General features: G+C 35.8%; 1 protein-coding gene across 7 annotated transcripts in view; it reads right to left on the reverse strand.

Moving 5' to 3' along the window:
- LOC106662231 (triple functional domain protein) overlaps window positions 1–27501 on the reverse strand; it is a 351395-nt gene that overhangs the window by 67256 nt on the left and 256638 nt on the right. For 6 of the 7 annotated variants that reach the window (XM_024228191.1, XM_024228188.1, XM_024228186.1 and 3 more), the window contains one exon: window positions 8593–8670. The exons of the other annotated variant lie outside the window; for it this stretch is intronic. In XM_024228191.1, the coding sequence (XP_024083959.1) occupies window positions 8593–8670 (78 nt within the window). The remainder of the gene's footprint in view (window positions 1–8592; window positions 8671–27501) is intronic. 7 annotated transcript variants of the gene reach the window in all.

Raw genomic sequence — 27501 nt, forward strand, 5'->3', positions numbered from 1 at the left:
TTAAAAATGAGTCTGAGAAAAGGACAAACTGTGTTGGGTTAAAAAACTTTCAAAAGATCTACATCGGAGGAAAAATTTTCAGGCTTACAACTGCCATTCTGCGTTCTATTCCAACCCAAACGCAAATAAGACGTTTCACCCCCAACGTCACAGACTCAAAAGGGCGGGGTAAAATATATATAAAAAAATGGCATTTAACCCTTGCCAAATGGGTCTGCCAGCTTTTCAACGGACCATCAATATCCGCTTGCAGCGCACAGATGCGATATGTCCGTCTGGCAGCTGCCGGGCAAAATCATAGGTAACAACTATAATTAGTATCTTTTTCCCAACGTTTTCAAACATTTTCTCGGCAGGTATTGAATGTTCAACGTCCGGTACGATTTCCATTCATTCGAGTTTTTTCAATCTTGATGACAGTCATTCACAGGGTGTAGCACATCCACTGTATATCTGATATCTCGAAAAAGAACTTCCTTTATTTGTTAAAGGTCACAGGTTGGAATCAATATTTTATCCCCGGAATTACTTTTGAATCGGGATCTGCTTTCACTACTTAAATAATTAGTCGAAATAGCATACATTTTAGCATATTTATTTTGCCTGTTGAGTATAACAAGCCGTATTATTATTTTCTAACAACTCAATTACATCTGATTTATTTGTAATACCTCACCTGCCAGTTAGGCTGGCGTGTTTCGACATTTAAAAATAAAAATAAACGTCTAACAAGAACTCAAAGACGCCTCGGCGATCTCAAAATAGTCAATGTCGAAAATATGCCATTATAAACAAAAGTCATTTTATTTCTTAAAAATATTCAAAGAAAAAGTCGAACCTTAAGAATTTAATGTATCATCTAGATTGATATCGATTTTTTCTCTCAATACAACTGATTTCTGGAATGAATTTGACTTCTTTGTATGAACTGCATATTGACGGAGTGTTTTGCATAAATTTTTGGATCTGTCACAAAGAAAAATACTGAAAGGCAACAAAAAGCGGCCACCCTTAATATTTTTAATTATCTCTTAGACAATCCTCCATTGATTATCTTACAACAATATTTGGTCCGTTTTAAAGGATTAGAGGTAAATAAAACACAGATAAAATCTCCCACTTGTGTTTACAATTGGATTTTGTAAATAAATCTTCAAATAGTCTCTTTTTTTGTTGGTTTTTCAGTAAAGCTTCTCTCTGGGCTAGAAATCATAGCATTGCTGGTGTTATGGCTTGGGCAGGCATTTCTATGGAAGGTTATTGTTATTTATGAAATTTTTTTCAAATATCATATTAATGATGGACGCGGGTTTTCGGGTTTTCGCTCCCCCCATATGTGCCATTTTCCAGTTAAAAAAAAAACACAATTAACAAACGAAAAATCTACTGATGTAAGAAAAACCGAAAAAGCCAAAACTGGCCGAATTGCACCTTTTTGCCATTTTCCACAGTTATCCATATTTTATTCATATTTGTGTGGTGATTAGTAACCGTCTATCGATGATTATTCAGAAATCGTGAGATGCGGTCTGGTGTGATGTAGGTTTCAGAAAAACATTTTCCTTATCGTGCCAACGTTTCGATCTTTATTCAGATCATCTTCAGGGCCTGGGATATACAAACATTGATTGTTTAAATTGCATTAAATGCAAAAAATATTTTTTTATATTCAAACAAAATATTGATACTACTTTACTTTTTTCCACATCCTACATTCGTTAAATTTAAACAATGTTTGTAAATCCCAAGCCCTGAAGATGATCTCAATAAAGATCGAAACGTTGGCACGACAAAGCAAATGTTTTTCTGAAACCTACATCACGCCAGACCGCATCTCACGATTTCCGAACAATCATCGACTAACTGTCACTAATCACTACAAATAAAAATAAATATTCCAAACTACCCGTTCGATGTCGCGTACAAAGGGTTAAAACAATTTAACAAAATATTTTTTATAAATATTTTATATATTTATAAAATATATAAAATATTTTATATATTTTATGCCTGGGATATACAAACATTGATTGTTTAAATTTAACAAATACTTGTAGGATGTGGAAAAAAGTGAATTTATACAATGCAAATAGATATTTTTTTAATATTCAATCAAAGTATTTCTACTCACGCAGTGTTGTGTTACGCAGAAAACAAACACTTTGAGTGAGTAGAAATACTTTGATTGAATATAAAACAAAAATATTTATTCACATTGTATAAATTCACTTTTTTCCTCATCATACGTGTTTTTGTTAAATTTAAACAATGTTCGTAAATCCCAGGCCTTGAAGATGATCTCAATAAAGATCGAAACGTTGGCACGATAAGGAAAATGTTTTTCTGAAACCTACATCACACCAGACCGCATCTCACGATTTCTGAATAATCATTTATTCATATTATAAGTTGTGTTCGTCTGGACAAGGCTAAATGAACAGTTTATTACAAAAGAAACGATTAACAAATGTAAAAAGACAAAAAATTAGAAAATGAGAAAAAACCATAACTGGGCGTTTTGCCCTAATTTCCCATTTTCCACTGTTATCAAATTATTTTAATTAATATTTTACGTTCTGCTGGTTTTGAAAAGGATAAATGAACCGTTTATAACAAAAGAAACCATTAACAAATGAAAAAAGTCATAAAATTAAAAAATGAGAAAAAAAGGCCATAACTGGGCGTTTTGCCTCCCTATTTTCCATTTTGCACAGTAAGGGCGCTGACACACGGAGCGGTTTTGACCGAAGCGTTTACCGCTTCGGTTTTGCTAGGTTGTGACACACGCAGCGGTATGATGTGCGTTTTGGCCGAAGCGGTTTTGTTTTCTCTCAGTTATTAAATGTATCCTATAGCAGTGCATATAAGCATTGAACGTCGCAAGGTTTTGCAGTTTGTTTAACAAGTCCTGTTTAATAAATATATTGTTCTGTAACTGTATGTAACTTCGTGTATTAGTTACAGCATTACAGACTATTCCCCCATGTAGTACTCTTTTTNATTTTTTTTAACCTGGACAAGGATAAATGAAAAGTTTATATATATAAAAAAAAGATTAGCAAATGTAAATAGTCATAAAATTAGAAAAAAGCCATAACTGGGCGTTTTGCCTCCCTATTTTCCATTTTCCACGGTTAACGATTTTTTTAGCCCGGACAAGGATAAATGAAAAGTTTATATATATAAAAAAAGATTAGCAAATGTAAATAGTCATAAAATTAGAAAAAAGCCATAACTGGGCGTTTTGCCTCCCTATTTTCCATTTTCCACGGTTAACGATTTTTTTTAGCCCGGACAAGGATAAATGAAAAGTTTATATATATGAAAAAAAGATTAGCAAATGTAAATAGTCATAAAATTAGAAAATGAGAAAAAGCCATATCTGGGTGTTTTGCCCCCACCCTATTCGCCATTTTCCACAGTTATCCTTATTTTATTCATATTGTACGTTCTGTTGGGCCTGGAAAAGGATAAATGAACAGTTTATAACAAAAAGAACGATCAACAAATGTAAAAAGTCATAAAATTAGAACATGAAACAATAAGTCATAACTGCGCGTTTTGCCCCTATTTCCCATTTTCCACTGTTATGTAATTATTTTAATTAATAATTTACGTTCTGCTGGTTTGGAAAAGGATAAATGAACAGTTTATAACAAAAGAATCGATTAAAAAATGGAAAAAGTCCCGAAATTAGGACAACCTAAAAAGCCAAAACTGGGCTTTTTTCCCCATTTTAGCCATTTTCATTTAACATGTGCCATGTACCATTTATTCAATTAACAGTACAAATTCGATGAAATAAATAGAAATTTTAACAATCCAATTTTACATGGGGTAACAAACACAAAGAAATGCAAATTTTAACATACTACGAAAATATTTTATTCTTATTAGTCTTACTGGAAGTATTAAATCAAGGTCGGAAATACTAAATAAATTCTACATTTATGCGACATAAAGAACAAATTTATTCAAAGAGTTATGAAATATTAAAATGATATTAATTAAATTTTCACATCCCTACATGGGTGTGGGGCAGAATATGTTAATTTATACAAAATTACACATAATTAATGGAGTAGGAAGCTCAAAAAATGTAAGGAATTGTTAAATGGCTTTTCTTCGTGGACATTTTCGCAACAGGGGATGGCAAGAAGATTACATTAAAGAATTATTTTTTCACGGTAATGCGAATCTTATCTGACAGAAGTCAACATGAAAATTACGTGACGTTAATGAGATTTTCCCTTCACGGGGCGATTTCTGAAAGAACCTGGAACTTATTGGGAAAATTTAAAATAAAATCGAACCGGGGGTGAAAAGGTCGTCTAACGTTTCACGGGGTTTTTCCATTTCCGAGGCTTTTCCGTTCGTCCCGTCTCGAATTTTTAAGAACCATTTTCATCTCGCTTCGTGCCCGGCGTCGAAAATCACCGGCTCGATCCGTGGAAGAGGTCGGTTTCAATTGACGACCCTTGGCATAAAAGGGGCGAGTTTTGTCTAATTATTTCTAGGACCGTGAAAAGAGATTTTCATGATTTTTGACTTTCAATGACGGCCCTTCGGCGGTAAAGACTTATTCCCGATGGGAGGGAACGAACGATTTATTCGGATTTCCATCTTGTCCGAATGCCAGCCGGGGGCGAAAGCCGTTTACAGGAGGACCGATTACGGTAGAAATTTCTCCCCCTAGAAATAAACCCTTCACCACCATCTGATCATCCTGATAAGGCCGATCGTTACAACATAGATTTTCTATTTAAAAAAAAAAAAAAAATTAAAAAACCTCTGTAATAATTAAAAACAAAACAGGACCTCTTTTCTGACTAACGGCCAAAGCGTCAGACTTTTTTTAATCCGCGGACGTTGATATAAAATAAATCTGAAATGAAAACAAGCCATATTTCAATTTCTGTCCCTTAGATAAAGAATACGTCTTCCTTGACCCAATTCGCACATTCTGGAACGTTCCGAGCACGTTGCATAAAAAAAATGGTCGATTTTTATACGAATATAGAGACAAGATTGCTTTGTTAATCCACGGGCGGCTGACAGCACCCCTACCCGCGTGCCAATTATGCAGAGGTTGCTGGATGTGTCTCACACAAAAGAAGTTTGTCATGCCTTGGCTCTTACCAGAGAGCGTATAGGCATGCCGCCGGAATTAAGTTTCTCGAGAACAGTAGCGGATTTCTGGGTCCCCTGGCCCTCTGTGTGGAGGACTTCTTTTATTTTATCTGTTTTACGGTTTTGTTGTGAGTGTATTTATTAGTGTGAGTGGTGAAAGGATGATGATTGAATATAGAGTTACCATCGCCCCTCCAGCATTGTGTGTCAGGGTCAATGTCGTATGTTTATAAAAAGTACCCCATCGACCATAATTCAGATTATTAATATTGTGTATATAACAATTAATTAAGGTTTTTAGTTGAGATGAAAAAAGTTAATGGCACGAGAGGGATTCGAACCCACGACCTTCGGCTAGATACGCCGCTGCTCTACGACCTGAGCTATCGTGACCTCGATCCACTCGGACATCAACTCCCCATCTCAACCCCACCTTATGAGTTTTCCCTCCTTTTGCCATTTTTCAAATGTCGTTGATCGTTTGGATTCTCGACGACAATTGGGTTCGAATCCCGCTCGTGCCATTAACTTTTTTTCATCTCAACTAAAAACCTTAATTAATTGTCATGTATTAATTGGTCAAGCGGACCACGAAAGTAGTGAATTGTGTATATAATCGGAATGACTGCTATGTTCATAGGTGTGAATTTTAAATATGTATGGGGTGAAAATCATCCAAAATTATTTGAGTGAAGATCAGGTAAATAGTCATCGGACAAAGGAAACACCAAAAACCTGCTTATAAAACAAAATACAAGATTTTGCAATGTCAACATAATTTTGTAATTATGTAATATGTCAATATGTAATTCCCATTAACATCAACTTTAGTAAATTTTAATCTGAATCATTACTGTAATATATTTAGACCTTTAAGTTTGTTATAACGTTTTTGGTGTTTTCTTCATCCGATGGTCATTATCTGATCCTCATTCAAATAGGTGTGAATGTATCTACTTGTGCGAGTGTATTATAAAAGCTTTAGGCTAGAATTTGGTTTGTATGCGTTGAGGGCTTAAACTACTTATCTCCCATTGGTTGGGAAGCGAGCTCACCCTGGCATCCGGTTTAAGGGGGTTCTAGCGACCCTGCCATATAACCGGGTTCGTGACCTCCCCTGAGGGATAGACCTAGGCGACCAGATGTCTACACGTCCTACCACTAGGTCTTTTTTTCTTCTTATCCTGCCCCTTGGCCCTTGAAGAGCTTTGCAGGTAACTTTCACTGCCTAGTGGCCGAAGCTCAATTCCCCCGCCGGAACTTCGCGGCGCCGAGCTGGCGCCTCGCGGAGGCGTCCGGTTGGGAACTGGGGGAATAGCATCGTAGTGGCAGCCTGATTAATGCATACTTATCTTACTTTTCGGCTTACACATAGGGGCACTGGCCTAAGTTAGGCCGGCCAGCCTTTCTGCCTCATAATGGCCTTCCACAGCCTCTGCGTGGCCTTGTACCCGGCCGGGCTGGATATGGCACGACGCACGGTGTCCATGGAAGCCTCATCGACATTGGCTTCATACATCTATCGGGTGCGGAGGACAGTGTACATTTCGCACACAAGGGCTACGTGCTCGATCGTCTCCGGTATTCCACACTCACACAATGGGCTATCCTTCAGTCCGAAGCCGTGCAGCTTCGCCGAGAAGTCCCCGTGCCCCGTCAGCAATTGGGACATGTAGTGGTCAGCCGTCAGGTGGGCCATGGCCAAGCGGTTCTCTATGCTCCTCAGTAGCAGAAAAGTGTGCCTCCCTTTGGGCGACTTATCCCATCTGCGTTGCCATTCATCTTTCAGCCAGAAGTCGACCTCTTCTTTTGTCTGCACGGGGACACAGGGCTGGTACCCGTTGGCGAGCTCCCATACAGCACACACAGCCTTTGCCTTCAGGTCCTGCGGGGGATGCCCGACTACACGTCCTACCATCAGCTCTGGCGCTTAGAGACAACCAATGGAGGCAAATTCTTATTCCTATCCTTTCCTTTCCTTAATTCCTTCCTTTCCCCCCCTCCGCTTTGGTGGAGGCTTCCTGGGTTACGGAACGCTCACCTCTCGGGGTGAAAACAGTAGGGGACAACCCCGGGTGGCCGATCAGTCTCACCTTAAAAATAATTACCTAGTTCTGTAGCTGTACCACTTGAGCTATCGTGACCTCGATCCACTCGGACACGAACTTCCCATCTCATCCCCACCTTTTGAATTTTGAATCGTGGGTTCGAATCCCGCTCGTGACACTGACTTTTTTTATCTCAACTAAAACGCTTAATAACTTAAAAATCATACTGAACCACGGGTGAGGGTGACTCCAAGCAGCCCCCAATTGAGGTTGGACTCTTGGTGGTCGTGATTTGTAAACAACTTGTACCTTTAGATGGAGGGTACCGAGAGCTACCCTTATCTATCTCTCCGGGGGTGGCTAAAGATGGAAACGCTGGAAGCCACCAAACTCTTGGGGGCGTTTCGGTACCCCTGGGCGTCCGTTAAGTCTAGCAATAGACAGGTACGTCCGTTCGGAGTCCGAAAGGACAAAGGGAAGACAGGGAAGTATAGACCCTAGGGTCAGCACATCGGGGAATGACAACATTTCGGGGTGAAAGTCCTTATTAGCACTCCCTGAAACCATTAACTATCCGATTCATGGAAAAAAATTAAATTTTCCAAAATTGCCTATTTTTTGTTAAATCACATTTCAAGTGATAGAGAGTAAAATATTTGCAATTTTTATGGCCAAATTTTGACCAATTTGAGTTACTTTGCATTAGCGTATAAATAATGTTTTTACCCCTTTTTCACGATTTACTCTGAGTTTTAATAGTTTTTCGCATGTTTCAAATGAAAATTAATAATAAAAGTAATAAAACGAAGGTTATTTTAAGGTGTGCACTACTGCACAAAAATCCCGTTCTTTATGCTTAGTTACAAAGAAAATACTAAATACAAATACATTCAGTACACTTTGCTTAATACAACAAATACTACGGCACATATATGCTAGTCTAATTTGGTGATGACAATGATTTTCCAATTTGTAACACACTATTGACTTTGGTTCTATCTAAAAAACATCTTTTATGTTATGCATTACATGAAATATAACATCTACAAGGATCAAATTGAATACGATGTTCTAATTTAACCACGGGGGAAAAGGAAGTCGACAAAAATGTAAATTGCGTGCGACAACCATCAATTTTTGTTTGGTACTGACCCTTAATAGATTTTCCTATCTGCCAGCCCGCCCAGAGGCTGTTTCGGTGGTTCTGAACATCCGCCGGACCTAGAACGACCAGATGTATTATTCGGTGAATGTCAACAACCAAAAACTACCCATAGATCAACGAGGTTTCGGACCAATTACGTGTGACGGACGCTAGGGGATGTAGGTCGGGTTCAACTTACTGTCCGAATATTAAACAAAAGGTTCACATAGGGAAAACAAGGAACAACATCAATTTACATCGAATACCAACCCTTGAGAGATGTGGACGGTTTTCCTATCTGCCAAGCCGCCCAGAGGGTATTTAGATGGTGCTGCATTTCGTTGCTACCTAGAAACATTATTCTTGTTATAACAATTCTACAACATTTCAATTCTGTAGATCTAGGAAGATCGTAAAATTATTTGTGAACTTCGGCCGAGTTATGGTTAAAAAAAATCTAGTTCTTAGAGGAAGAATGCGACACATGAGGTACGCAGGTTGACAGTACGGTTTCCGACCATTTTGGCCTGACTGTTTTTTTTTTACCTTTCGCCATCTTCAGTGGTGGTAGTTAAAAGCAGCGAAGGCGTACCAGGACTATGAAAATTTTGGTCCAATGAGTACGAGTGCGGCTTCTTCACCTTGTTTTGTTCCAGACATTCCCTAATTACAAACAAAACACTGAGGACGGCAAACGGCGAAACGCGCCTGACAAACCAAAACAGCAAGGAAAGTTTGTCTAAAATCACCGGAAACGAATGAACGTTCTATGTGCCTTGAGATCAGTATTTTGTAACGTCAACAGTTTTTTCCCCGGGGGGACTTCTGTGTCGGGTCTTTTTAAGTTATTGGTTCAATTGTTAAGTCCCATTATTTGCGGTTTGAAGATCAGTTACGTTCAATCGTACCTAAGAACTTAAAAATACGTTTTACCCCTTGGGTTCATTATTGGTTTTTTTAACTTTTTGGTTCATTTGATAAGTCCCAATTTTTAGGGTTTGAAGATCACGTAGTTCGTCATACCTAACAACTTTTTACCGGTGACATCAGTTTTGGCTTAATTTTAGGTTGTTCGTCTATTTTATAAGCCCCATTGTTTGTAACTTGAAGCTCAATTGCATTAATCACACCTAACATCTTACACAGACCATTTTGACCCGTGGACTCAGTGCTGGATCCTAATTGAAAGCCGTTGATTCGCTAAGTCCCAATGTTTGGGGTTTGAAGATCAGTTACGTTTAATCGTACCTAACAACTTAAAAATACCTTTTACCCCTTGGGTTCATTATTGGTCTTTTTAACTTTTTGGTTCATTTGATAAGACCCATTGTTTAGGGTTTGAAGATCACGTAGTTCGTCATACCTAACAACTTAGAAAGACACTTTTTACCGGTGACATCAGTGTTGGCTTCATTTTAGGTTGTTCGTCTATTTTATACGCCCGCATTGTTAATGGTTTGAAGATCATTTGCAATAATCACACCTAACATCTTACACAGACCATTTTGACCCATGGATTCAGTGCTGGGTCTTAATTGAAAGCCGTTGGTTCGCTAAGTCCCAAGGTTTGGGGTTTGAAGATCAGTTACGTTTAATCGTACCTAACAACTTAAAAAGACCTTCTTACCCTTTGGGTCCAGTATTGGTCTTTTTAGATCAGGTACTTCGTCATACCTAACAACTTAGAAAGACACTTTTTACCGGTGACATCAGTGTTGGCTTAATTTTAGGTTGTTCGTCTATTTTATAAGCCCCATTGTTTGAGACTTGAAGCTCAATTGCATTAATCATACCTAACAACTTAAAAATACCTTTTACCCCTTGGGTTCATTATTGGTCTTTTTAACTTTTTGGTTCATTTGATAAGACCCATTGTTTAGGGTTTGAAGATCAGGTACTTCGTCATACCTAACAACTTAGAAAGACACTTTTTACCGGTGACATCAGTGTTGGCTTAATTTTAGGTTGTTCGTCTATTTTATACGCCCGCATTGTTAATGGTTTGAAGATCATTTGCAATAATCACACTTAACATCTTACACAGACCAGTTTGACCCGTGGATTCAGTACTGGGTCTTAATTGAAAGCCGTTGATTCGCTAAGTGCCAATGTTTGGGGTTTGAAGATCAGTTACGTTTAATCGTACCTAACAACTTAAAAAGACCTTCTTACCCTTTGGGTCCAGTATTGGTCTTTTTAGATCAGGTACTTCGTCATACCTAACAACTTAGAAAGACACTTTTTACCGGTGACATCAGTGTTGGCTTAATTTTAGGTTGTTCGACTATTTTATACGCTCGCATTGTTAATGGTTTGAAGATCAATTGCAATAATCACTCCTAACATCTTACACAGATCATTTTGACCCGTGGATTCAGTGCTGGGTCTTAATTGAAAGCCGTTGGTTCGCTAAGTCCCAATGTTTGGGGTTTGAAATCATTTACGTTTAATCGTACCTAACAACTTAAAAAGACCTTCTTACCCTATGGGTCCAGTATTGGTCTATTTAACTTTTTGGTTCATTTGATAAGTCCCATTGTTTAGGGTTTGAAGATCACGTAGTTCGTCATACCTAACAACTTAGAAAGACACTTTTTACCGGTGACATCAGTGTTGGCTTCATTTTAGGTTGTTCGACTATTTTATAAGCCCCATTGTTTGAGACTTGAAGCTCAATTGCATTAATCATACCTAACAACTTAAAAATACCTTTTACCCCTTGGGTTCAGTATTGGTCTTTTTAACTTTTTGGTTCATTTTATATGTCTCGTTGTTTAGGGTTTTAAGATCATTTACATTCATCGGTTAGAAAACCCCTTTTTTGCCGTGGTAAGTCGATTGTTTGAGGCTTGAAGATAAATCATCCCTAACAACTTTCACAGACCATTTTGACCCGTGGATTCAGTGCTAGGTCTTAATTGAAAGCCGTTGGTTCGCTAAGTACCAATGCTTGGGGTTTGAAGGCCAGTTATGTTCATTGCGAAGGCTCAGTGAACATTCGCCAACAACTTCATATCCAGACAGCCTGTTGCTCAATATAGAGCTGGTCTGCTGCCCCCATTACATTTTACTTAGTAAAAAGACACAACTGCGCAAAAAATAACGCCCAGAAAATGATGTATTTTTTATGAAAACCCGAACTATGGGACTTATTAAATGAACTACCAACCTAAAAAGACTGAAGATGGCGACGACAGAACCCAACGAGACCAGGCAGACCAAAATAATAGGAAAATATCCAATTATTCTATTTTACAGTATATTTTTACGTTTTTGCCTCGCGACCATGGATAAATTAATCAAGGGGAAATTGGGACGAAAATCTTTTTAAATTCTCGTCAGAGTTGTAAATTGAACTGTTTTCAAACTATCTGAAACGGCCGAGAAGATTTTTTATAGTAAAAAAAGTCCAATTTGATGACCACGAAGTACTTTTGGACGAATTGCAGCTTTGATGTTAACTATTAATTAAGGTTTTTAGTTGAGACGAAAAAAAGTTATTAATACAGCATCGGCGTATCTAGCCGAAGGTCGTGGGTTCGAATCGCGCTCGTGCCATTGATTTTTTATCTCAACTGAAAACCTTAATTTATTGTAATATATTAATTGGTCAAGCGGACCACGAAATTAGTGGATTTAAAAGTTAAAATGAAGTATACCTTCACTAAAGCTCTCCTCGGCCATTTGATTTGTCGCCGAGAATCAAATAGAATACACGACATTTGAAAAATCGCAAAAAGGAGATAAAATTCAAAAGTGGATCGAGGTCAAGCTCAAGTGGTAGAGCAGCGGCGAATCTAGCCGAAGATCGTGGGTTCGAATCCCGCTCGTGACAATGACTTTTTTATCACAACTAAAAACTTTCATTAATTGAAAGATATTAATTGGACAAGCGGACCACGAAAACTAGTAAATTTAACTCTTGTAATATAGACCGTTATTCACCAAGACTGATATACAACAATTAAAAAAATCATATGAAGGCCGTATATTCCGCATTAAACAATATAAATTTTGAAAATGTTTAATTTTAATTCCCTAGTTTTTGTGGTTTACACGACATTTGAAAAATGGCAAAAAGTTGGGAAATTTCAAAAGGTGGGGTTGAGATGGGAAATTAGTGTCCGAGTGGATCGAGGTCACGATAGCTCAAGTGGTAGAGCAGCGGTGTATCTAGCCGAAGGTCGTGGGTTCGAATCCCTCTCGTGCCATTACACTTTTTTTGTCTCAACTAAAAACCTTAATTAATTGTCTTGTATTAATTGGTCAAGCGGACCACGAAAATAGTGAATTATTTGATGTTAACATTTTATGTACGGTTCATTGATAAACTATTAAAAAGTTGGGAAGAAATTTACAATCTGCAATATAAGTTAGCAAATTTATCCCTTGAATATCATCAAGTACCAATCAAAAAGTTAACATGCGGACTTTATTTGTTTCAAGTTGACCCCTTACTTGTCAATAGGCTGACCTTAATTTATTTGTTTATGTTTCTTTAAGTAGAAAGTTGGTTTATAATATTTTTAATATCAAGCATTGAGCCAAGCCGTTAAGAAAATGAATTTAGGGTCGAATAAATCTTTTATAAAGTTGAAAAGGATTTTTTTTATAAGGATTATCTTGATCATAGTTGTAAATCAATCGTGATGTGCCAGGTGCACCGCGAAACACCCCTTTTTACGCCTCGTCGAGATAAGCTACAGATAATTTATTCGACAAAAAAAAAAAATAAAAAAATAAAACGTCCGGCTATTTTGAAACAATCGATGGTCGACGTATATGGATTAAAAAGACCATTCCGATGCGACGACTGCTTGGCGTCGCCGCGTCCTGACACGATTCGCGCCCTGGTCCTATTAATAAAAACGGCAAAGGTGATCCGCCAACATGTATCAACTTTTATTATCTCAGCCGCCTTAAAATAAAAATTTCATTATCAACGATTATCAGTGGAACGGTATTTGTGAACGGCTTTTTTTTCGCTTTACAAGGGAAAACATGTGTAACAACATAAGCATGTAGTTTGTTTATATACGTGGGCGTTAAATACAAATGTAGGTGGCATATGAAAACAAAAATCTTTTGGCAAACGTCGAAACGTCGAAACCGTCTAAAATCTAAAAGCCCTAAGTTTCGATGATTAGTATGTCACATCTGAAACGGTGGTTATTTTACTGCGTTATTATCGGGTTGTCCGGAAAATAATGCAGGATTTTAAGTTTTCATTAAAAAAAATCTATATAAAATATTCTGTTTACGTTTACAGGATTACTCATTTGTATGAATGTCANATTTTGATTAAAGAACATTGCTTTAAAGTAACTAGTTTCTTTTTTTTTGTTTAATACCAAAATCCTGCATTATTTTCCGGACAACCCAATATTTCAATTAAACTGACAGTTTCTCATATTTTATGTACTAACTGAACTAATAAATAAATTTATATCGGGATTTTATTTGTACACTTAAAACCATAGGTTTCATTATTGTAACTTTATATTTAGTAGTTAGGGCGTCCTAAGCGTATTGGCCGCTAGCGGTTCTGGGTTCGAATCCCGTCACATTCCCACGGAATTTTAATTTATAAAAAAAAATATTTTGTTAAATTGTTTTAACCCTTTGTACGCGACATCGAACGGGTAGTTTGGAATATTTATTTTTATTTGTAGTGATTAGTGACCGTTACTCGATGATTGTTCGGAAATCGTGAGATGCGGTCTGGTGTGATGTAGGTTTCAGAAAAACATTTTCTTTATCGTGCCTACGTTTCGATCTTTATTGGGATCATCTTCAGGGCCTGGGATTTACAAACATTGTTTAAATTTAACAAATACATTAGGATGTGGAAAAAAGTAAAGTAGTATCAATATTTTGATTGAATAAAAAAAATATATTTTTTTGGGTAAATTCACTTTTTTCAACATCCTACATGTATTTGTTAAATTTAAACAATGTTTGTAAATCCCAGGCCCTGAAGATGATCTCAATAAAGATCGAAACGTTGGCACGATAAAGAAAATGTTTTTCTGAAACCTACATCACACAGACCGCATCTCACGATTTCCGAATAATTTATTTTTATTTTTTCTTGTAATTTATTAATTAAAGAATCAAAGTCATGATTAAAGGGATTCACTCCACAAGTGCTCGAGGAAAGAACTACATGTTTTCTTTTTAATTGGCCTTAGCCCAAAGCAGTCTAATTGGATTAGAAACAAAAGTATAGGATTTAAATTGTCGTCCTTGATCACCAGGAACTGCAGTTCGTAAAAATTCACAGGATAAAAAAAAAAAACACGGGAAAACACAAAAAAGAAAAGGTTCATTTATTCCAAAGGCAGTTAGGATTTGATATAAAATATGATTTAGTTTTTAAACATTGCGAAATGGGCTTGACGACAAAAACTACCCGGAAAAAATCAAATAAAAACACGGTGTGGAACACAGTGTAACGTACAAAAGGTTCAAAAACTAAATTATTTCGAAGGCTGTTTGGATTTGTTATAAAAATTGTCAAACGTAATTTTTGACAGAAATTGCTCTGCAAGAAATACAGAAATGGCTATCGCTAGACGCAACACATAGAAAAATGAACCTCAAACACAGCGAGGATAGGCGGACCGTGGAAGGGACAAAATTATTCAGAAATCGTGAGATGCGGTCTGGTGTGATGTAGGTTTCAGAAAAACATTTTCTTTATCGTGCCAACGTTTCGATCTTTATTGAGATCATCTTCAGGGCTCAAAGTGTTTGTCTTCTGTGTAATTGTGCCATTCTTGCGTGCCGTGTTGAGAGTGCCTCACACCAGACCGCATCTCACGATTTCTGAATAATTATCGATTAACGGTCACTAATCACCACACATTTCTACACGAGAAGAACGAAGAACAAAATGTTCAAAAACTAATTTATTCCAAAGGCAGTTTGGCTTCGCTGATTGATATAAAAAATGATTTATTTAGTAGAGATTGCCAACTGAACTTTTCGACAGAAAGGACTATCGCTACTTTGAAGCTACTAAAAAAAAAGACTACTACTTTGAAAAGAAAAAAAGAAGTCAGAATAGGCCACCGTGTAACGTAGAAAAGCTTCAAAAAATTAATTTATTATAAAGGCTGTTAGGATATAGATATAAATATTATGTAATATGTAAAAATTGTGAATTTTTGACGGAAATTCTACTGCCCACCAAGAAATACAGAAATAGCGATCGCTAGAGACAACACAGACAAAAGAACCCCAAACACAGCGAAAATAGGCGGACCGTGTTACATACAAAAGGTTCAAAAACTTATTTATTCAAAGGCTGTTGTATTTAGTACTTTACTATTTATTAGTTATTATTACTTTGTATTTAATACTTAGACATTTTCATGTAGTTTTTGACAGAACGCTATTATTAATCATTAAATTCACTAATTTCGTGGTCTGCTTGACCAATTAATATATTACAATTAATTAAGGTGTTTAGCTGAAATAAAAAAGTCAATGGCACGAGCGGGATTCGAACCCACGATCTTCGGCTTGATACTATTATTAATAAACCGATAGACAAAAGCGTAAAGAAACCCAAAAACAGGGATAATAAGCGGACCACCGTGGGACGAAGAAAAGGTTCAAAAACTTATTTAAAGGCAGTTTTGGCCAATATATCCAAAATATTATTTATTATGTAAACATGTCAAACTTTTCGATTATTGGCCAATAAGAACAACATAAAGGACGATCGCTAGACACAAAAGAACCCCAAAACAGCGAGAATATGCGGTCCATCTTGCAAAGAGTCAAAGAGAGAAAAAAAGGTTCAGAACCCTGTTGAACACACTTGGCACAATAATAAATCGTTAAAAATTACAATTTTAAACTATTGGGTAATTTATGCTTATAAAATGAAAAACATCATGACCCTTCATCGTGAGGAACTGCAGAAAGGATTTATCATTGAATAATTTAAAAAAAAAACCCGTCGAGAATAGAAGAACCACACGGTTCAAAAACCAAAAATACACAAGATACAAAAGACACACTTCACATAACAATAAATTGCGGAAAATTGGCAAGTTAAATTGATGTTTGTATCATTCTCTCTCTGAACGTTGCGCATATTCTATCTCGCATGTTTTCTTGTTTATGCTGCTGTTCGTTAAAATGAACGAGGATAAAAACCGAAATCCAATCGTGTTTTTACATAATTTTGCTGTAATGATTACTGTTTTTGTCCTTGTTAAGTCAGTTCCTCCGTTTTCAAAATGGATTGAATATCATTTTTAATGAATTGTGTACAGCCTGTTCGTTGCTTTCGATCATTTCATGCCACATGCTTTCCAAAGGAAATATTTTAAGCAATCCCAGACTAGTTATGAGTAGAGCTGTGATTTATATGCAATAAAAACAGACAAATATGCACATATATATGTAAATATATTTGGTAAAAACTGCAATTTAATACTGAAAATATGCGAAAACTGCCATGAGAAAAAAATAAGGGAACATTAAATTAAAGCACATAATTGGAAAGAGAAACAGTGGCAAGAGGAACATCACATTGCTAATATTAAAAAAGAAAAACGCATTAAAAAAAGTTAAATTTAAAAAATCCTTCGTCTCAGCCATCGAGACCCAGATCGGTCCATTTTCGATGAAGTCTCTGATTTTATGGGGTGTTTCATTGTATATAAGTTCCAGGTGAGATTTACTAAGGGTACTTTCGTGGGGAACGGTTTTCCCTGTGTATTTCTCAAAAAAACCTTGCATTCAGGGTGGCTTAGTTTATGGACGGGTATGTCAGCTCTAACTAAAGAACGACATAAATCGGTGTCGAAACCGGACTTTTCGGTCAGCTCTTGTGGCTGCTTGTGTCACAAAGGTTTGTTGAAACTTAGACTTCCTACCTTTGTTTTCCTTGTTTTTTGCTGTCTTTATGTGCTGTCCTACCAAACAACGTGTAGCTGTTGATACAGGTTTATCACAACAAACACAGTATAAAACATCTGCATAGTCTTTTAAAAGTTTCACTTGAAAACTCACTCATATTCTTTTGAACAAGATCTTTCGTCTTTGCTGTNTGGCGTCAGAGGGCCTGGTCGCGATGGTCCGGTCTGGAGGGTTGGACGTCCCGGCCTTTGCCGCCTCGTCCGCACGTTCATTACCCTCCAGCCCGACGTGTCCGGGGATCCAGACAACAACCACCGTTTTTCCGAAGCGCTTCAACTCGGCGATTTTTTCCAACAACAGCACGACGAGAGGGTCCAAAGAGAACCCGCCCCGCAGGGCCCAGACAGCGCTCAGAGAGTCGGTGCATACGAGGAAGGCTGATCCTTCCTCGGTCCGCACCGCCTCGAGAGCGTGCCAAATCGCGTACAGTTCTGCCGTTTATATGCTGCAATGGGGGGGCAGCGACCAGGAGGTGGCCACTCCTTTGCTATACACGGCACAGGCCACACCATCGCCAGTCTTGGACCCGTCTTATACAGTTTGTTAAAACTGGATATTTTAGTTAACCAGGAAAAATATGCAAATGCATATATTTCACAGCCCTAGTTATGAGTTAGTCTAAAGTCTGGCCGTCTGGGAATATCTGCGCACCTTTTAATAATTTTTATGTTGATTGGTGAGTTTTACCATTCGATCAATTATCTGTATCTACATCAATTTGGTTGATATGCTCGTTACTATTAGCTTTGATTAAAATCTGATCTGGGATGAAAATTCTCATTTCCAGGAAAATTATTAGGGTTTTAAATGTAATAATGAATGGGAAAATAATGTTAATTTATAATTATATGAAGTGTTTTCACCTTATAAGGTTATGATTTAATCTTTCTTTTCTGATGTTGCTGAAACAAAAGGCCAAATGTCAAAGAGGCCAATTTCGCAAACAACGGATGATAATCGGTTGGATTTGAGAAAGTCTATGACTTTATAAGGTAGATTCGATGGTAGCAGAGGAAAACCGGTTCCGGCCACTGTACGAGATCTTCCCGTGCCTTATTTCCTCTTAAGTTTTTCTATTCTCTGCCATCTCCTGGAATATGAGGACATCACATAAAGCCTTATCGATTCGGGGTGAATCCCCGCGTGGCTTTTGTCCATCCGCCCTGACCTGTTACGTCAAGTCAAAAACCGCAAAAAGAGTTTTCCCTAAGTAACGAATTTAAGCCTTATTATTAAACTTTTCAAAAGTGGTTTGCGTTGAAAGTGGCCATCTGGCCGGAGAGCGTTATCGCTAAAGCATCAACAGTACATGTCCACGACCCCCTCAGGGAATATATTTTAAAAGGCAGTGTTTTTAATTCCCTCTGCCCAGGTGCCGATACGACGTTTTCGAAACGAACAGTAAAACGACTAAAAAAGGAACACCTCGGCATTGGAAAGTGAGCGTGATGATGGACGCCGTTACCATTCGCGAAGCTTGTATACCAGTGTTTCAATGTCAACGTTTTAAATAAACTCGCACGACTCGGCCAGGAAATCACAATCAGATCAATCATTGACCGAATGGATAAATCAGTAGTTTATGTCCGGTTTGTAGTTCCATTTTTAACTGTTGGAATCAATAGGGTCATTAATCAAATCTTAAGGGTGGATGAACAAATCGGTTCAACGGCCTTGGATCAAAAAGATTTTCCGTCGGTAAACAAGAAAAAAATTATAGGAATTTTGATGTTAACACAACAACGCAGATACTTTTGATATTCAGCAAATTAAATTGTGATCAAAAGTAAAGGTACTACTATTCACTAACTATTGCCTGCTGTAATTTATGTATTTCTATTATATATTAACCCTAAAGAAGGTGAATAGGGCGAAATTTTGTACTATTACATCTTAACCCTGAGGAAGGTGTATAGATAGGAAGCTTTACTTACTATTGCCTGCTGTAATTTATGTATTTCTATTATAGAAATGACCCTGAAGCAGGTAGGCGGAAAGCTTGTTATTTGTTCAACATCTCCCAACTTTGTTTGAAAAAAGAAACAATTTTTCTAAAAATATATAAAGAAAAAATGTAATCAAACCTTTATGCTTACTGTTCAAATGCAGCATGAAATATTTCTGATAACATTGAGGCTGCAATAAATAAACAGGCTATCGCGAATAGACTACCGATTCCAATTAAAGATAATTTATTTTGCTGATACTAATTATCTAACGTCACTCTCGGAAGTAAAAGCCACTTTATGGCATTCAAAAAGAAAATAGTAGAAATGATGAAGGTTTAACTGTATAATCAACTACAATTAATTAAGGTTTTGAGTTGAAATAAGAAAATAATTATTAATTGGTCAAGCGGACTTCGAAATTAGTGAATTTAATGTATAATCAAACTTTCCATTTTGATTCGTCACTACTAATCTTATTCGGTTATGGAAAAAATACCAAAAAATTTCTATTCATGTCGGGCACCCTGTTTCATGATTTTGTATGATGATTGGAAAATGTCAGCTTGCAAATATTTTAAAAAAAAATTGTTTCCCCTGATAGACAAAAAACGAATAGGCTAATCGAGAAACAACGTGGAAAAACGGACGGTCTAAAACAGCTTGATAGCCCGCCATGGAGCATACACGTAACACCATAACTTTTTATGTTACCAGTTGATTATGCCAAAATAAAAAAACATAATAACACGTAATAACGAGGTGTTCTTTCTTCGTACAAAATTCTTTTCAATATCCAATCGGACAATTGAACTAAATATTTTAAAAATTAGAAAAAAAAGGTCAGGTATCAATACTTGATGTCACAGCTAAATAGATTAAAAAAAAGTATATATATATAATCACTAGTGTCGAATGTGTAAACATTATGACAATTTCACCTTATTTAGGCCATAATATAAAAAGTGCCTTGCAGAACAAAAATTCAGGGAGATTTTCTTAATTTTCCAACATAAATATTTTTGAACTTAAATAGAAAGTTTTTTTTATAAGTAATCAGTACTTGATGACAGCTAGGATATGTTAAAATGTAAAAAAAAAATAATTTCTAACTAAATTTTTATTTACTATCACTAATATTATCGAATATATGAATTACAATAACTATTTGAAACTTATTTACGCCGGTCTATATATTATGATTTTACGTCAAAAAATTGATATAAATATTTTTAAACTTAGAAAGAAAGTTTCTAATTCATCAGTACTTCGTGTAACTGGAGAAAAAGATCATGTAAAGATATATATATTTTCGTAAGATTATTTCTTTTCTTGTATTTCTTTGGGTTTGGTTTTTGGTTTTTTGGGTTTCTTTTTGTATTTCGACTTATTTAGGCCAAACTGTATAATATAGTTAGTACATTATTAAGTCCACAATAGAAAAAGTGCCTTTTGGAACAAAAATTCAAGGGAACCTTATGAATTTATGTCAGAAAATAGATATAAATATATTCAACTTAGAAAGAAAATGTGCAATTCATCAATTCTTGATGTTACTGACTAAAATAAAAATTATTCATTCTAAATATAAGTTTTACACGGTATGAGGTATTACTGAAGGCGTAAACACAATTCGAATTAAAAATTGTCTGTCCAGTTTGTTTGGATCCGATTATTTAGTACCAATTATGATTTTTATGTACATCAGCCTTAATATTATAATTATAAATAATTAATAAAAATTAAGCGATAAGGGAAATTTGAAAGAAAGAAAACAGTTCGTTCGTCAAGCTCAAGAAGAATCATCCTTCATCGGGACTAGAAAATTATTTTGTAATTTCTTTCAATTAATTAAGGTTTTTAGATGAGATAAAAAAGTCAGTGTCACGAGCGGGATTCGAACCCACGATCTTCGTCTAGATACGCCTCTACCACCTGAGCTATCGTGACTTCGATCCACTCGGACACTAACTTCCCATCATCTCAACCCCACCACCTTTTGAATTTTCCCTCTTTTTTCTAACTATTACTAATGAGTTAAACGTTAAAAAAAATATAAACATCTACGTACAATACTGTATGTTATGGCTTCAACCATAATAAAATTAATAATTTCGTTTTGAAGAATGGACGAGGTCTTCCACCCACTTCTACGCTACCGGTCCAATTTTTGCTCAGACATGTCGATTCTCTTGATTTTACAACAGAAACTTTCTTTGAAAAAATTTTAATTTAATAATTTTTAATATGAAGGAAGTTTCAAAGAGTGGCCAGTATTGGTAACGGGCTTGATAAGATAATAAAATATATTCATTTTTAACAATACCAGTGTTAAACGGTACATTATCAAAGGCGTTGACCCTATTCAACAATTTTCTCTGAACATTCTGGTTAAAATATATAATATATATTTTAAGTATACGATGGGAAAAATGCCTTATAAAGGCGGGAAAAGTCTATCGATTTTTCTATATACATTTCTAAAAATACACAACAAAAAGTACCTCAGTACTTGATTCTTGACAAGATAAAATAATACAGTAAAAATTGTTTCGTGACAATACTAATTTTGTAGACTATGATGGTCGAAGAACACTTCGAACTATTTACGATTAACATACATTGAAAAATTATTGTAAAATTCCACCCTAAAACACCCTGTACGCATGAAGCCTGGATTATCAATCAGAATATTGAAAAAAAAAAAATCTAGAAGAAAACTGTGGATCGAAGTCACGACAGCTCAAATGGTAGAGCAGTGGCGTATCATGCCGAAGATCGTGGGTTCGAATCCCGTTCGTGACAATGACTTTTTTTATCTCAACTTAAAAACCTTAATTAATTGTAATACATACATATATTGCACGTAATTCTATGCCGTTTATATACTAAATTGATTAATGAGTTTTAACTGTTTTGTGAGAATGTATTTATATGCGTGAATGTTTTTGTAGTACAAGATTGTCGATGCCGGAATATTAAGTAACCAATCGACCCCAAATTAGACTAGGTATTGTAACTATAGTTGTTTTAAGAGTGATAAAGGGTGAAGAAGGAATATCTAGTAACTCCGTCTAACCTACTTGGGTAAAAGGTAGGAAAATAAGATGTAATTTTTCATTTACTAAGCGGGCCACGAAAATTAGTGAATTTAATAAGTTAAATGAAGTATATCTTCACTAATGCTCTCCGTGGCCATTTCATTTGTCGCCGAGAATCAAATAGATTACACGACATTTGAAAAATGGCAAAAAGGAGGGAAAATTCAAAAAGTGGGGTTGAAATGGGAAGTTAGTGTCCGAATGGATCGAAGTTTGGTTGGCTCAGGTGGTAGAGCAGCGGCGTATCTAGCCGAAGATTGTTAGTTCAATCCCGCTCGTGGCACTGACTTTTTATCTCAACTAAAAGCCTTAATTAATTTAGAAAAGAAATTTCTTTATCGTGGCAACGTTTCGAGCTTTATTGAGTTCATCTTCAGGGCCTGAGATTTATAAACATTGAAGATTCAAGAAGGTGGCTAAAGGAAGGAAAACCCAGCAAATGAGTAATCCTGTAAACGTAAACAGAATATTTTATATAGATTTTTTTTAATGAAAACTTAAAATCCTGCATTATTTTCCGGACAACCCGATAATAAACATAGGGATGACATTTGTACTTAAGTTTAATTAACTAATAAAGATGAACTAAAATTTTGTCATATCTACTTGATCATGATGATGTGGCTTGTTCAGTTTTCATTCGATTATATAAATTTATGCTATAAAAATCATAAATAATAAAGTTTCGAGTGATTTAAAAGAGTTACTAGTCCTCAATGTTTGTTTCGAAGAGCACTTTTCAGCTTAATTAAATTTATTGGAATTTATAACGAGATTTAGGCCTTTTCCCAAATTCGTTCACTTTTGAATGTTTTGTTGTTCGTCTGCTAGTGTTTGAACGAGAGTTCCGCGTGAAAAATTTATTTCTTTTTTCAGGACTTTTTGAGGCTGCAGGAGCGGAAAAATGAAATAAAAGGAAATACAAATTACGGGGTAATAAACTCCATTGCCAAAAATTCGCAATTTAAATAAGAAAAGTTAGTTCCCTCAAAAATGTTTGTTTTAATTTTTAAGTGACATCCGACAGCTTGGTCATTTCATCTCCGGACGCAAGCGAAATATAACAACACACATTCAATACGCATTCACACAAATAAATACATTCACACCTATATACATTGCATTCTTTCTATTTGGTTGATGGAGTACTCAATCTTCCTCCATCGACCTGCATTCAATAACAAACTAATCTAATTGTGGTCTACGGGGTACTTTTATTATTCCGCTATCGACCCAAGTCACGTACACAGCTCGAGGGGCGAATCCATCAGCCCCTCCCCATTCACTCTAATAAATACACTCACTCATACAAAACACAGAACACAATTTTGACGGCTATATACAATCTCATATAAATATGACACCACAAGAAGAGCACACACTTTATGCCCTGAAGATGACTCGAATAAAGGTCGAAACAGGAAAAAAAAAACTCCATTCTTAACCGCTCCTCATGACTTCAACAAATTATTACATACTTAATCGATACTTTAAAAAATATATTTTGACGACTTTTCCTCTTGAATTCTTAAAATATAGGCTTTTTCCTCGTTAATAATGAATCCTGAGAGGATTTAATTAACAAAATAATAATTTTAACAAGTTGAGGGCTTAGCAACGTTAACATAACACGCAGACCTAAATCAACAAGGACCCGCAGATCAAGATGATCTACCAAAATCACCTAAAAAAGTTCGGTAATATTTTAAAATATTCTATTGTGTCCAATTTAGTTTTCTTTTGTCGGTTGTCCAGGACAACGCTGCCGACTCCTAGCCGACCTTCCTATTTACAATACAATAGTACTTTTTTTTATGTCCCCTAGCTATTTTCATCGTCAAAATACGCAGGTAGATTTTTAAGCGTGAGAACGTTGACAAACCTTAGGATCGGTACCCAGTAAAATTTGGAAAAAAACAGAATGAAGAAGAGGGTGCGAAAATCTCACAGGAAAAACGTTATTGTGTATTTTCGAAGCCTAGGACCAAGGGTAAATTCAGTCAGGACGACGGCCATTAAGAGCGTAAAGCATGATACTTTACCTTTAAAAGGGTTGTCATATAATAAACAACCCCTTGAAAATATATATACAAAGTTGAGTCGTTAAATTCTGTGTTAAAGATGGGCAAAGAAAAATAAAAATGTTTGCATAAGATTTGCTTTATAAAACAGTATAGTTTCAGCAAACTTCGGTAATCTGGGATTTTGTCAGTTTGGAAAGTAATTTGTATACAGGCCAACGTACGATGCTGTGGCATCATTTTAAATTTATTTAATTATATACGGTGTCGATACATCTGACATTCTTTTTGTTGTTTGTCGTGACGAGTTGCCCAGATGTCAAACGGCCATCGAAATTATTCTTCGGCTCGTCGGTTGACATTTTACCATCGCGTGATCAATTGGAACGAAAATTAATGTACGATCATCGCGGATCATCGGATAGATAAAAGTTTGCGATAAGAGCATATCTTCGGCCGGGTTTGTCACACAAAAGTCGCATAACTGCGGGTTATGCCTGTTTTAATTTTAATACATAACTTTTAACATTTCGACGAAATTTATGAAAGGGATATTTCATTTAAAGTTTTACAAAAAAAAACTTAATAACATAATCACTATGCCTAAGGAAATATTCACAGTTTTACACAATTCACAGAAAAATCGATTGCCTAATAGATAATATCGATGTTTTTATATTTATATTAAATATATAATTAATTACTTACTTGATTGTATATTAATAAATTCGCTTTTTTATTTAATAAAACAAAAATGTTGACATATTGAGGCCGAAGAGATAATGTAATCAATTATTGTATAATCCGAAGAACTTTGTAGAAATAAAAAGTTTTATTATAAATTATTTAGAGATCGTGAGATGCGGTTTGGTGTGATGTACTTTCATAAAAAAAATTCACTAATTTTCGTGGTCCGCTTGTCCAATTAATATCTTTCAATTAATTAAGGTTTTCAATTGAGATAAAAAGTCAGCATCACGAGCGGGATTCGAACCCCATGGCAAAAAGGAGGGAAAATTCAAAAGGTGGGGTTGAGATGGGAAGTTGGTGTCGAGTGGATCGAAGTCACGATAGCACAAGTGGTAGAGCAGCGGCGAATCTAGCCGAAGGTCGTGGGTTCGAATCCCGCTCGTGACATTGACTTTTTTATCACAACTAAAAACCTTCACTAATAGAAAGATATTAATTGGACAAGCGGCTCACGAAAACTGGTGAATTTGACTCTTGTAATGTAGACCGTTATTCACCAAGACTGATATACAAAAAAAAATCATATGAAGGCCGTATATTCCGCATTAAACAATATAAATTTTGAAAATGTTTAATTTTAATTCCCTAGTTTTTGTGGTTTACACGACATGTGAAAAATGGCAAAAAGGAGGGAAAATTCAAAAGGTGGGGTTGAAATGGGAAGTTGGTGTCCGAGTAGATCGAAGTCACGATAGCTCAAGTGGTCGAGCAGCGGTGTATCTAGCCGAAGATCGTGGGTTCGAATCCCGCTCGTGACACTGACTTTTTTATCTCAACTAAAAGCATTAATTAATTTAGAAAAGAAATTTCATTATCGTGGCAACGTTTCGAGCTTTATTGAGTTCATCTTCAGGGCCTGAGATTTATAAACATTGAAAATTCAAGAAGGTGGCTAAAGGAAGGAAAACCCAGCTGATGTTCGCCTGAACAATTAAACATAATCAGAATTGATTAATTATTATTGATGCGTTGTTGTCAATTTTTTTTTATAACTAAATGTGTAGTATTTATTGACAGTTACTTAATGATTATCTAGAGATCGTGAGATGCGGTCTGGTGTGATGTAATTTAGAAAAAAGATTTTCTTTATCGTGCCAACGTTTCGACCTTTACTGAGATCATCTTCAGGGCCTGGGATAAACATTGTTTAAATTATACTCGGACACAGTTGATGTAGGTCACGATAGCTCAGGTGGTAGAGCAGCGGCGTATCGAGCCGAAGGTCGTGGGTTCGAATCCAGCTCGTGACACTGACTTTTTTATCTCAACTAAAAACCTTAATTAATCGAAAGATGTTAATTGGTCCAGCAGGCCACGAAAGGTTGTTAGTAGTTCATCGGTTTGTTGTAACTTCATTTGATAAAAAATATGTATTCATAAAAATCTACTACGCTTAAGTGTGATCATGGAAGGCGTTCATACTATTCGAACATCAAATTTATTTAATGTACTTAATATATTATAAAGTACATAACAGTAAAATGCGCTATAGGATGGAAATTTTACACCAGAAACATATAAATTCAAGGTTTCCGAGAATCATAGTTCAGACTGATGTATACTGAACTGAAATTGGCTTCGGTGCATAGTTTATTTTCTATTCAAATATAGTCGACTGTTGTCAATACGAAACTTGATAATTCGAATTCTCTGATAATACGACCTCCTCAGTAGGTCACGTCGGTAAATCGAAAACTTTCCAAAAAACCTTTTGACTCGGTAATACGAAATGTTTTTCGTAACTGGGAGAAAAAGCACGCTATTAATCTACCAACTTTATATTTTTTTTATTCCCCTAAATTTCCATATATTGTTTACTTCCAAAAATTTCTTCGAATTTTTTCTAGTTTGTGTGTATATTCTACGGTCAGTGTTTTGTCAATTTGTTTTCAGCACTGATCACTTTGGAAAATCGTTTAAACAAAGAACGTCAGGCCACGTTGAAACAAAAACCACTTCATGATTTTTTTAAATAATGAAACAACGTTAAATTTTGTAAGTCGATATATTTCCGCTTTTTCATTATTTTTATTATGTTTTATATGTACAATTTAGGTAATAACTTGGAAAAATTCATATCAACTCTTAATAATTTTTTCTTTGCTCTTGATAATTAGAAAATCTTGACAATTGGAATTATTTTTGTGGTCCCTTTGATTCGAATTATCAGGAGTCGACTGTATTTATTTTTCTACCTTTTTTCAGATATTTTGTCTAGAAAAATGTTTAAGGATAAAAGGCAACTTTTGGAGCTCCAAATCTAGTCGCAGCAATGAAAAAGAAAACACCGGGTCTTTTTGAAAAATCGTCGAATATTTCGGACGAATCGATCATTCACTGTGTGTTAAATCTTGCGTAAATTTAAAACAAAATCTAGGTAAAATTAAAAATAAAACGTCAGTTTGGCAGAGGGGTTACAAAAGG

The sequence above is a fragment of the Cimex lectularius genome, unplaced genomic scaffold (assembly GCF_000648675.2).
Source record: "Cimex lectularius strain Harlan isolate CLEC.00 unplaced genomic scaffold, Clec_2.1 scaffold170, whole genome shotgun sequence".
NCBI lineage: Eukaryota > Metazoa > Arthropoda > Insecta > Hemiptera > Cimicidae > Cimex > Cimex lectularius.